Source organism: Rhinoderma darwinii, chromosome 7 (assembly GCF_050947455.1).
Source record: "Rhinoderma darwinii isolate aRhiDar2 chromosome 7, aRhiDar2.hap1, whole genome shotgun sequence".
Taxonomy (NCBI): Eukaryota; Metazoa; Chordata; class Amphibia; order Anura; family Rhinodermatidae; genus Rhinoderma; species Rhinoderma darwinii.
Window position 1 is genome coordinate 4,097,637 of NC_134693.1, and position 11,126 is coordinate 4,108,762.

Here is an 11,126-nt window from a genome sequence, read left to right on the forward strand (position 1 = left end):
ATTATTTAGATGAGAGAGAAAGCGAGCAGCAAAACAGGTCGCGAGGATTGTCCGGCGCGTTCTCCGAAAATATCGCTGATCCGTATCCGGGACAGGGGAATATTTACAGATACAAAACACGTAGAAGTGCGACTAATAATAAATATATATATCGGACACAAGGCGCAGATGTGTTGTATGTCCTAAGATGGGCGGTCGCATATTGTAGAGTGAGAGATCCGGGAATGTGATTTGCGCGGTTGTGTCGGGTCGGCCGGCGGGATCAGGCAGCGCATAAGATCCAGCCGCTCAATGCGGTTTCCAAATGTATGTTAAATGGACACATTGTAACAAACCCTCAGCTGTGAGCAGTATTACATCAGCGCAGTTAGCTTCTGGATGTAAACAGGAGTCACCCCAATCAATGACAGCAAGCAGAGATCTTGAAAATGGAATTGAAAAATAAAGCAGAAAGTAGCAGAACTTCATTATATAGTGACGGGAACCTCCCGGGTCTTATATTAGAACCCCGTATATTATTATGACGGGGGGGGGGGGGTCACGGCGGCGCAAAGGTTAAGGCTCCGCATCACGTGACCCGCAGACAATAGGCCGCCACTAGCGCGGGAAACAGATGAGAGGTGAGAGGTCATCGGAAGCCGGGGGGCGTGTTCTGTGACGGCGGGGCGTGGTTAAGGAGCAGGCGGTATAAGAGCGGCTCCCGGCGCGGGGGATACGATCTGCCATCTTCTCTCCTCTCACTTAGCAGGCAGCTTCCAGTCAGTGATCGCGTCACCATGGCCGAAGAGACAGCGACGGTGCCGGCCGAGGCAGAGAAGTAAGTAGGGTTTGGTGGGTCTCGAGGCGACTCGTGGTTCTAGGTTCTGCCGGGTGGTGCGCTAGTTCCCGGTCTTGTCTGGTGTTACCGGGAGGATTGTGCTGCTCTCACCGGTTCGGTACGGGCCACAGTGAGGGGCGGAGCCGAGGTCTTTCCTGGCAACAGAGCAGATGGCGCTCCTTGCTATTGGCTGCAGCGGACAGGCCTGCCGCCAGCTCCCGTCCTGATTGGTTGTTGAGGCCTCGGCGCGCTGCGCTTTGTGTGGCCAGGTGACAGCTCAGTGTTGGCGCCAAATGTCTGAGACGCCGGTACCTCACGCGGTGCCTCCACTCTGTGCGCCTCCTGCCCTCCGCTCTGTGCGCCTCATACCTCGCTGCGCCTCCGCTCTGTGCGCCTCCTGCCCTCCGCTCTGTGCGCCTCATACCTCGCTGCGCCTCCGCTCTGTGTGCGCCTCCTGCCCTCCGCTCTGTGCGCCTCATACCTCGCTGCGCCTCCGCTCTGTGTCTGCCCTCCGCTCTGTGCGCCTCATACCTCGCTGCGCCTCCGCTCTCTGTGCGCCTCCTGCCCTCCGCTCTGTGCGCCTCCTGCCCTCCGCTCTGTGCGCCTCCTGCCCTCCGCTCTGTGCGCCTCCTGCCCTCCGCTCTGTGCGCCTCCTGCCCTCCGCTCTGTGCGCCTCCTGCCCTCCGCTCTGTGCGCCTCATACCTCGCTGCGCCTCCGCTCTCTGTGCGCCTCCTGCCCTCCGCTCTGTGCGCCTCCTGCCCTCCGCTCTGTGCGCCTCCTGCCCTCCGCTCTGTGCGCCTCCTGCCCTCCGCTCTGTGCGCCTCCTGCCCTCCGCTCTGTGCGCCTCCTGCCCTCCGCTCTGTGCGCCTCCTGCCCTCCGCTCTGTGCGCCTCCTGCCCTCCGCTCTGTGCGCCTCCTGCCCTCCGCTCTGTGCGCCTCATACCTCGCTGCGCCTCCGCTCTGTGTGCGCCTCCTGCCCTCCGCTCTGTGTCCGCCTCCGCTCCCCTGTCTACTGTGTAAAGCTTCACTGCTGAGTTGATCTTCCTGCCATCATTTATTTGGGGTCCCCCCCCTCAGTGTAGGGGGGGGATGGGTCAGAACGTTTCCAGTAATGACCTGAACGCGGCGTTGACCTCCTCCTGGGGTTATTAAATCCTCTCGGATCGGGCTGCTGTTTGAACGAACAGCTGAGGGTTTGTTACAATGGTATTTAGTATAGACACATCTCCTATGCATTGTAAAGTCCCATGCACACGACTGTAAAACATGTCCGTATTTGTGGACCGCAGTACAGTCTGCAATTATGGACCCGTTCGGTTCTATTGGCCGTGGACGCCTTTCCGTATCGCTGCAGATAATGGGTGTCCGTACGGTAGGAGCGCGGCCGTGTGTGAGGCCCAACAAACACTCAGCGGTTGATTTCAGATGAATAGATTTTCAGCCTCTGAATGTTTTCACTGAAGGCAAGCAGAGGTCTTGAAACACAATGGGCGAGCTTTAAGACTGTCTCATCGTAGTATAGACCGCGCTGGAACGAGTTTTAATAAATTAATTGCGTCTCTTGCGGTCGGTGCGCCAGAAAAGAGAAATACCCCAACACAAGTCAAAGCGCAAATCTGCCCCCGCTCCATCAGATCCTGGCGTAAATCTGCTGGCCCCGCCCCTTCTACTAAACCACACCCACTACTTAGAAAGCTGTCGTGAGCGGAAAAAAACACAATTTGCGGTTTCTGGCGGAGGAAAGTCAATAAATCCCCCGTCTATTGGAAAGTTTTCGCACTCTTAGGGCCCCCGTCCAGTGAGTCGGCTCTATTACTATCCTCTTCTCTTTGGCTGGGGTCAGCACATCGTGTCCCTCATATTCTGGGGGTGCGGTGGTCTGACCGTCATGGTGGAGTCGCACTCACCACTATAAGTGTGGCTGAAACCCTATTACATGGCGCTTGTACCGGAGTCTTGCGCTGAATACGATGTCACTTGTCGGATACGGCTCTCCTGTCTGCAGTGTGGCCCCTGGCCCTCACCTGATACTATGGAGCTGTGATGTAGCAGAGCTGACATCGTGGCTGTATCCGTGGTGCCTCCTCGTTGAAGCCTGACGGTTCTGCGCGGTCTCCGGTCCGGTCTTGCGAGGCGCCGCTGGTAGTAACGGGGGATACGGGTGCTCGGGGTGATTGTAATGTTTCTCCTTTTCTCTCAGGATGGAAGTTTCTGCACCTTCAACATCTGCTGAAATAGTTGCCGGGTAAGAGCCACGTTTCCCCCGTCCGTTGCTCTGGTGTCGCCAGGTCCGCGGTGAGTGACCGTCTCTCTCTTACAGGGATGATGTGGACGCTGAGGCCAAGAGGCTGATGGGAGTCGGCAGCAGAAACCTGGTCATGAAGGACGTCCGCTCTGCCGTCAACGCCTTCCAGGAGGCCAGCAGCCTTCTGTAAGTAGAGGAATGTCCGTAACAGCCGGTGGGAATGTGCTGCTGCTCCCTGTTATCTGCCATACGTATTAACAAGACCCCGCACTCCATCGCCCAGGGCGTCACTTTGCACCGCTCGCACCATTCCTGATTAGTAGGCCCCCCCCCCTATGTCCCCTGCCAGGCGGGTTCTGGAGATCAGGGCGGCCCCTTCACTTCTATTCTCTGTTCTCCTATAGAGGGAAGAAGTACGGGGAGACTGCCGTTCAGTGTGCAGATGCCTTCTACTACTATGGAATGGCTCTCCTGGACCTTGCACGGTGAGACGCCACCCCCTGGAGTAACCTGTAGTCTGCAGCTCTCGTCCTGCACCTCTGACCCCCTCAATGCTTCTTGTCTCCTGCACAGAATGGAGAACAACGTCCTGGGTAACGCTCTGGAAGGAATACCAGAAGAGGAAGATGAAGAAGAGTGTGGTAAAGAGGACCCCAATATCCCAAGTGCCTCAAACCTTGATGGTATGTGAACCCACAAAAATACTGAGTGGCAGCTCAATTCTGTATGGGCTGTTGGGGACCTCTGCAGGCCCCATGTTTCACTTGCCTTTCTGGGGACCCCCGCTGGAAGGGCAGCCAGTATGTGTAGGAAATGCTCCACGAAGCGTCTCCTGTGCAAACTCCCGGGCGACGTACAGCAGCGTGGCCATGTAGGGGGTCCACAACTCTGCAGCCTGAACTCAGGAGGTCACATTAGATATATGCGCTCAGCAATCTGCTCGTGCTTAATTGGGGGGTAATTATGGCCTAGCCACAGGGTAGCGGAGACCATCGCCTATTGGGAGAGCGGCGCTCCAGTAAACACCCCCTGATTCCAAGCGACTGGTATTTCCACTGATATAAAATGCAGCCACCCGTCCAGTGACTTCAGTGATAAAACTGCTGGTTTGGCTTGACTGGGGTCAAAGGACCCACAGATCATACAGGAAAGGGGTACCCCAATGATCTAGAGCATCTTAAGAGCTGTCGGTCACTGGGCTACTTGTCTTCATGGCAGGTCCTTAAGTGTGGCCAAGGTGGGGTCTGGACAGCTGCAGAGTCTCTAGCGTTTACTGGTCCTTATTGCTCTGCTGGATAGACGGCTTAGATGTGGGTTCAGCATTAAAAGAATGCCCAAATGTTACGATGTGGTGACCCGCAGCAGCCATTATTAGTCTGGTGGCCCGGTCTAGTCTGCAGGCAGCTGCATAGTGGTGCTGAGCCGGTTGTACTGTTCCTAGGTCGGTCTCTGAATAAGTAGTAGTACAAGTGCACGCGCTGACCCGACCTCACAATGTACAGTGACAATCACCATTAGAAGATGTGTAACGTTGCTGACGCTCTGTGTTGACTAACGGTCTCATGGCTGTCACTAAAATGGAGGGATTTTTCTCAAACCTCTAGAGAAAGAAAGGGAGCAGTTAAGAGAGCAGGTATATGACGCCATGGCAGAAAAGGAGGAAAAATCTGACCAGGAGAACGGTGGGGACACCAAAGAGCCAAAGGCTGAAGACTCTAAAGCTGATGAGATGGAGTGCGAGCAATCATCCGACACTCAGGAGACCAAAGAGAAGGCTGAAGCCACTGAACAAGCTGACCCTAAACCAGAGGCTGCCTCAGAAGCTGACCCTAAACCAGAGGCTGCCTCAGAAGCTGACCCTAAAACTAAGACTTCCTCAGTTGCTGACCCTAAACCAGAGGCCACCATGGAATCTGACCCTAAACCAGATGCCGCCTCAGAAGCTGACCCTAAACCAGAGGCTACCTCAAAAGCTGACCCTAAACCAGATGTGTCAATGGAAGCTGACCCTAAACCAGATGTGCCAATGGAAGCTGACCCTAAACCCAAGGCTGCCTCAAAAGCTGACCCTAAACCAGATGTGCCAATGGAAGCTGACCCTAAACCCAAGGCTGCCTCAAAAGCTGACCCTAAACCAGATGTGTCAATGGAAGCTGACCCTAAACCCAAGGCTGCCTCAAAAGCTGACCCTAAACCAGATGCCGCCTCAGAAGCTGACCCTAAACCAGAGGCTACCTCAAAAGCTGACCCTAAACCAGATGTCTCAATGGAAGCTGACCCTAAACCCAAGGCTGCCTCAAAAGCTGACCCTAAACCAGATGTGTCAATGGAAGCTGACCCTAAACCCAAGGCTGCCTCAAAAGCTGACCCTAAACCAGATGCCGCCTCAGAAGCTGACCCTAAACCAGAGGCTACCTCAAAAGCTGACCCTAAACCAGATGTCTCAATGGAAGCTGACCCTAAACCAGAGGCTACCTCAGAAGCTGACCCTAAACCAGAGGCTACCTCAGAAGCTGACCCTAAACCAGAGGCTACCTCAGAAGCTGACCCTAAACCAGAGGCTACCTCAAAAGCTGACCCTAAACCAGAGGCTACCTCAAAAGCTGACCCTAAACCAGAGGCTACCTCAGAAGCTGACCCTAAACCAGAGGCTACCTCAGAAGCTGACCCTAAACCAGAGGCTACCTCAGAAGCTGACCCTAAACCAGATGCCTCCTCAGAAGCTGACCCTAAACCAGAGGCCACAATAGAAGCTGCTGCAGAGAACGGCAAGGCGGATGCTGGAGAAGCCGACTCTACACAAGGCCCTGAAGAGAAGCCGGAGGACAAGCCTGAAGATGCCAAGAATTGTGAGGCTGCAGCCGAAGAGCAGGAAGACACCACTGAAGGTGATGAAGAGGCAGAGCCAATGGAAGGGGAAGAAGGTAACCGGGGATGTTGTAGACTTGGGTTTCATGTGGTTTGGATCAGTCCTGTTCACACTGAACACTGCACCTGTCTAGTGACCTGGCAGCGAGGGTCTGGAGCGTTCCTGCACCTGAGTCTGATACTGGTCCTACCAGTCCTGGTGGTGGTGGCACGATCTACTGCCCACACATTGCATGCATGAAACTGTGCCCTGCCCTCACTGTTCACTGGAGTCTGATGTTTACCTCTTGCTCTTTCTACAGAGGAAAGCGCAGAATCTGACAGCAATGAAGAGACTGAAGAAAAGGTAAATGTTGCTCATGCACTTGGTTTGGCTATTCTGCAGTTTCTATTTCATTTCAGTAACATTGGTCTACACACCCTGGCAAAGTAAAAAAATAAAAAAAATAACACGCTGATTAGTGTATGCAGCTCCAATGCAGACCTGTCTTAGTGGCTACTCACAGCAAACCCTGTACAGTGGGGTCCTGCAGTCCTGTGTTCCTTCTCCTTATTGGACTGTACAGCGATCCACTCCTGTAACCTGGCGGCCTCCATTACATCTGTATACACAATGGTAGGTGTTTGTTAGCAAAATTGGTTTAGGATTTTAGTCCCTGGTGCAATAAATACAAGCTTCAACGTCCAATTTAGAGAACCCACTAGTGACTTCCGGATCCCCATCTCTCGGTCAGTGGAGCGCGGTTACATAGAGCGTCTCTCTGGAGGGTCCTGTATTACACGGGCAACACATCGATATGAATGGGCGCTGTGTAATACTTCATTTCCCCTGTGGTTGCGCTGCAGGGAAAACTAACAACATACGGTCAGGAACCCCCACAGATTACAGCTGATCACTGGGGAGACTTTGTGATTACCTTGTTAGAAAAGTTCCTGGACAAGAAGTAGGAATCATGCAAAGTGGAGAACCCCCTCTAAGGGCAGAGCATTAAGGCCTAACCTTCTTCTCTTTCAGGACAATGAGGAGGAGGAGGAAGTTGGCAATCTGCAGCTGGCCTGGGAGATGTTGGATCTGTCAAAGACTATATTTAAGAGGTAGTGACTCCATATTAATGTGTCCACATGCAGCACTCGGCTAATGACCTCCATGGTGTCGCACCCAGTCCCTTGATGCTGTGATACGATCCTGCACTTGGTGGTTCAGGGGGTCTCGCACCCTCAGACTTCGCTCATGGCTGATGCTTGGAGCAGTCCGATCAGGGACCGCTGCAGGAGTCTCCAGATCATTCTCTAAATGCTTCTAATCCCAAGTATCTTCCACAGGCAGCAGGACAAGGAGTCCAAGCTGAAGGCGGCTCAGTCTCATCTAAAGCTGGGGGAAGTCAGCATTGAGTCAGGTGAGTGCTCCGGCAGGTGAAGGAGCCGGCACATCAATGATTGGTCACTGGTAACGCTGTGTCCTCCTCCTCAGAGAACTACACCCAGGCCGTGGAAGACTTCCTAGCATGTCTAACCATCCAGAAGGAGCATCTAGAGAAACACGACCGACTTCTTGCCGAGACTCATTACCAGCTGGGCCTGGCCTATCATTACAGCAGCAAACACGACGACGCCATCTCCCACTTCACACAGTCCATCGATGCCATAGAGAAGAGAATGGGTGAGTGCAGCATCAGGCAAGTCATTCTCTGACCCTATAGATCAGAGGGACGGTGTGAATACTGTTCATCGCTCTTGTGCTCCTCAGATGTGCTCACAGAACAGCTGGCGAAGGCTACAGCCGAGTCTAAAGAAGAAACTCAGAAGGAAATGGAGGAATTAAAGGGTCTCCTTCCCGATATCAAAGAGAAAATCGACGACTCCAAAGAAGGACAGAAAACTGCAGAAGACACAGACAAAGCACTAAAAGAGACTCTGGTTAGTAGTGTCGCTGCAGCGATGGTGGGGTAATGAAGGAGTCTTGCCTGCAACAGTGTAACGAACTGCGCTATCCTTAAAGGGATACTCTGGACTAAACGCTCCCATGTGTAACATTAAGGTACTCCATGTATTGGCCCCCCTGTCTGTGGACTTGCGATTTCTCAGAATATAGCGTGATCAGTGTCGCCCAGCATACAGAAATGGTATGGTCTTTAGCTGGTCATGTGATGCTGTGATGAAGCATCATGGGATTGATGGCAAAGCAGAGGGGAAGAGAAAGCTGGTGAAATTGAAGTATCAAGGTGGAGGCTTTTTTTAAAAACAAAACACAAGACAGTCTGTGGTATACATAAAAGCGTGGTGTGGTATACGGTCACGTGGAGGGATAGAAAGTTACCGCTGGAGGTCTTTAATGTAAACCAAGGCCTAATGAGCAACTTTAATCCTAATTAACAGCCTGTATTCAAGTCGGGGCTAAATCTCTCCACATTCCTTGCTTGTTCAGTGTATGCACAGGGCTCGCTTTGGTAACTTACAACACTCCCCCCCCCCCCCCCCCCCCCCCAAGCGTTGATTTCTGATGTAGGAAAAATGTATCCCCTCTACATTTATAGGAGCTAGGCTATTGGTAAGCAAGCTTGTGGACCAGTCTCTAGAGAGCAGCAGAATAGTGAGTGCAGCTCTGGAGCATAATACAGCATATAACAAGTGTCAGTGTAACTCTCCATAAATGGACTTCTAGAGCAGCCTGTACTGTCAGACCTGCGTTTTATTTGTTTTCTGTATTTTACATAGACCTTATTGGTTTTCTGCAGGGTGGTGCATCATCTGGTTTTCCAAAAGAGAACAGTGGGCACTTCTACATCTACTGTAAGTAACATGTATAGAATCTATAGACCTATGTAGCTCAGACCCCCACCCCAAAGTGACTGACCCTCTGTCTATACAGGCTGCCGCAGAGAAGAGCGGCGACGGTACCGTCCCAGCAACCAACTGTGTCTCTGACATCTCTCATCTAGTACGGAAGAAGGTAAACTCTAATGATAACTCTCCATCTATAGTGCAGGTGAATTCCCTATGGATGTAAGGTAGGCGGCCTGGATGCAGCACGGAGTTACTAACCACCTTTATCCTTCAGAGGAAACCCGAGGAGAGTCCAGTGAAAGAAGCCAAGAAGTCCAAGTGTGAGCTGGTGGAGAATGGATCTGGGAGCGGCGACGCTGTGGTGCCCACGAATGAGCAGGTGGAGAAGACTGAGGAGGTGGGTGCTGCCCTGTGACCTCAGACCCCCTGACCTATTCTAGTGCTCCATTGTAACGAGCCTTTATCTCCCACCCACAGGCAGAGAATCCGACTCCCATGGAGACGGCGGCAGTGGAGAGCAGCGCGTGATCCCCCTCATAAGGGACTGTATATATTTTTCCACTTTTGAGCAACTTTTTGTAAAACAAAATAAAGAATAAATTTAAAAAAAAATTCTTGTAGTGCCTCATTGACTAAAGGATTCTCCACCTTATAGCCAGGACACTGCCATCCAATATACCCCAAACTATTGGCACTGACTGGCAAGGGGTCTATCATTGTGTCCGGCTGACGATGATCCTTCCCTGTTAGATCTTATTGGAGTCTCTGGTACTTTTATGGGTAAATTGGTCCAAATCCGTTATCTCCCCTGGGTATGGTCCTTGGCAAACTGGCAATTCCCATCCCCAATTTTCATTGAATCTTACAACAAAATGCGCGTCAATTGTAGCAAACACTCCGTGCAATCAAGTTTTAATTTAACCTCCCATGAGGACATTGCCAAATTTTATATTTGTCAACATGGCCATATGACGGCTGGTTTGTTTGCAGGACAAGTTGTGTTTTTATTTTCATGGCACCATTTATTGTACGGCATAATTTACTGGGAAGCTGAATTATTTGTGGGGTGAAATGGGCAAAACAGCGATTATGCCGTTTTTGGGGAGTTCTGTCTTTACTGCCTGATTAACGCTGCAAACGACACATTCACCTTATTCCACATGTTGACACAATTACATCGATACAAAGTTTTACACTTTTTTTTTTTTAAATTTTCGCATGTAATTCAGAGCAAGTTAAACGCTGTGTTGTGATAGTTCGGACTCTGATGCGGTGATATCAGTGTTATGTTAACTTATTTTTTTTAACATTGCCTTAGGGGAATTTAGGCGTTTAAGGTGTTAAAGATCACTTTGATCCGGCCTGTGATTGTGCCCGTTGCAGTGAGGTGTCGGCTCAGCGGCTATAACAGCTGTCACCTGGTGAGTATGGAGCGAGCTCAGCCTGCACCATACCCCCCCCCCCCCCCCCTTTAATGGCAGTCACATACTAGTCGCTAAGAGGTTAACAATCTCCAAGGTCCAAGCAACATAGGGCCTCGCTAGTGGTGGGAGGAAGGAGCATCACCGGTCCCGTACAGCAGTCCCTCTGGTATAAATGTCAAGGTTTGGATAGACCAACATAGAATCAGAAACCGTCCAAGGCGGCCAAATCTCTGAACATTGGGCTTCAGTTACCATACGATGTAGTCGGCCATTGATCATTATCCAGTGCAGTTTCCGTCTTACTTAGTCTAATGGGCTGGTGGTTTTCTTCCAGGACGCAGCGATTGCTATTTTGGCAGCTGAAATCAGGAAGGAAACAAATCTGATCTGAGTCCTGGGACCGTCTCGGGCGTCACTGAGGATAAAGTAATGGAGTACAACATATCAGAAGTGGTTCACCTTCCAGCGGTCCCACCATAGATGTGAGGCTGTACTGATGTGACCACAGAGGGGGATGAGGCTGGAAACATGGCTGCCGGGACTAAATACCGGCGTGCCGCCTTATAGTCGCTCCGGCGTGCCGCCTTATAGTCGCTCCGGCGTGCCGCCTTATAGTCGCTCCGGCGTGCCGCCTTATAGTCGCTCCGGCGTGCCGCCTTATAGTCGCTCCGGCGTGCCGCCTTATAGTCGCTCCGGCGTGCCGCCTTATAGTCGCTCCGGCGTGCCGCCTTATAGTCGCTCCGGCGTGCCGCCTTATAGTCGCTCCGGCGTGCCGCCTTATAGTCGCTCCGGCGTGCCGCCTTATAGTCGCGCAGGTCTCATTCCCTTCATGTACGGGAGTTTTTGTATTGGTGCAGCCAAGTGAGTATCAGAGAGCGGATGTGGTGACAGACGTAATGGGAGAGGGGGGGGGGGGGGGGGTTAAAGAGTCTAAATCAAATATCAAACCTTCGTTATCCGGCATATCGTGTGTAGTGCGGTAGAATT

The 11,126-nt window shown here is 52.1% G+C and overlaps 1 protein-coding gene across 1 annotated transcript; it reads left to right on the forward strand.

Moving 5' to 3' along the window:
- The first annotated feature begins 656 nt into the window (after positions 1-656).
- NASP (nuclear autoantigenic sperm protein) lies at positions 657-9,327 on the forward strand. The gene is given in 16 exon segments (XM_075832611.1): positions 657-817; positions 3,019-3,063; positions 3,139-3,249; positions 3,468-3,548; positions 3,637-3,746; positions 4,668-5,987; positions 6,234-6,277; positions 6,947-7,026; positions 7,255-7,328; positions 7,403-7,591; positions 7,679-7,848; positions 8,667-8,704; positions 8,706-8,721; positions 8,801-8,881; positions 8,990-9,112; positions 9,193-9,327. Coding segments are annotated over 16 exon segments (2,574 nt in total). The 5' UTR covers positions 657-776; the 3' UTR covers positions 9,244-9,327.
- The last annotated feature ends 1,799 nt before the right edge of the window (positions 9,328-11,126 follow it).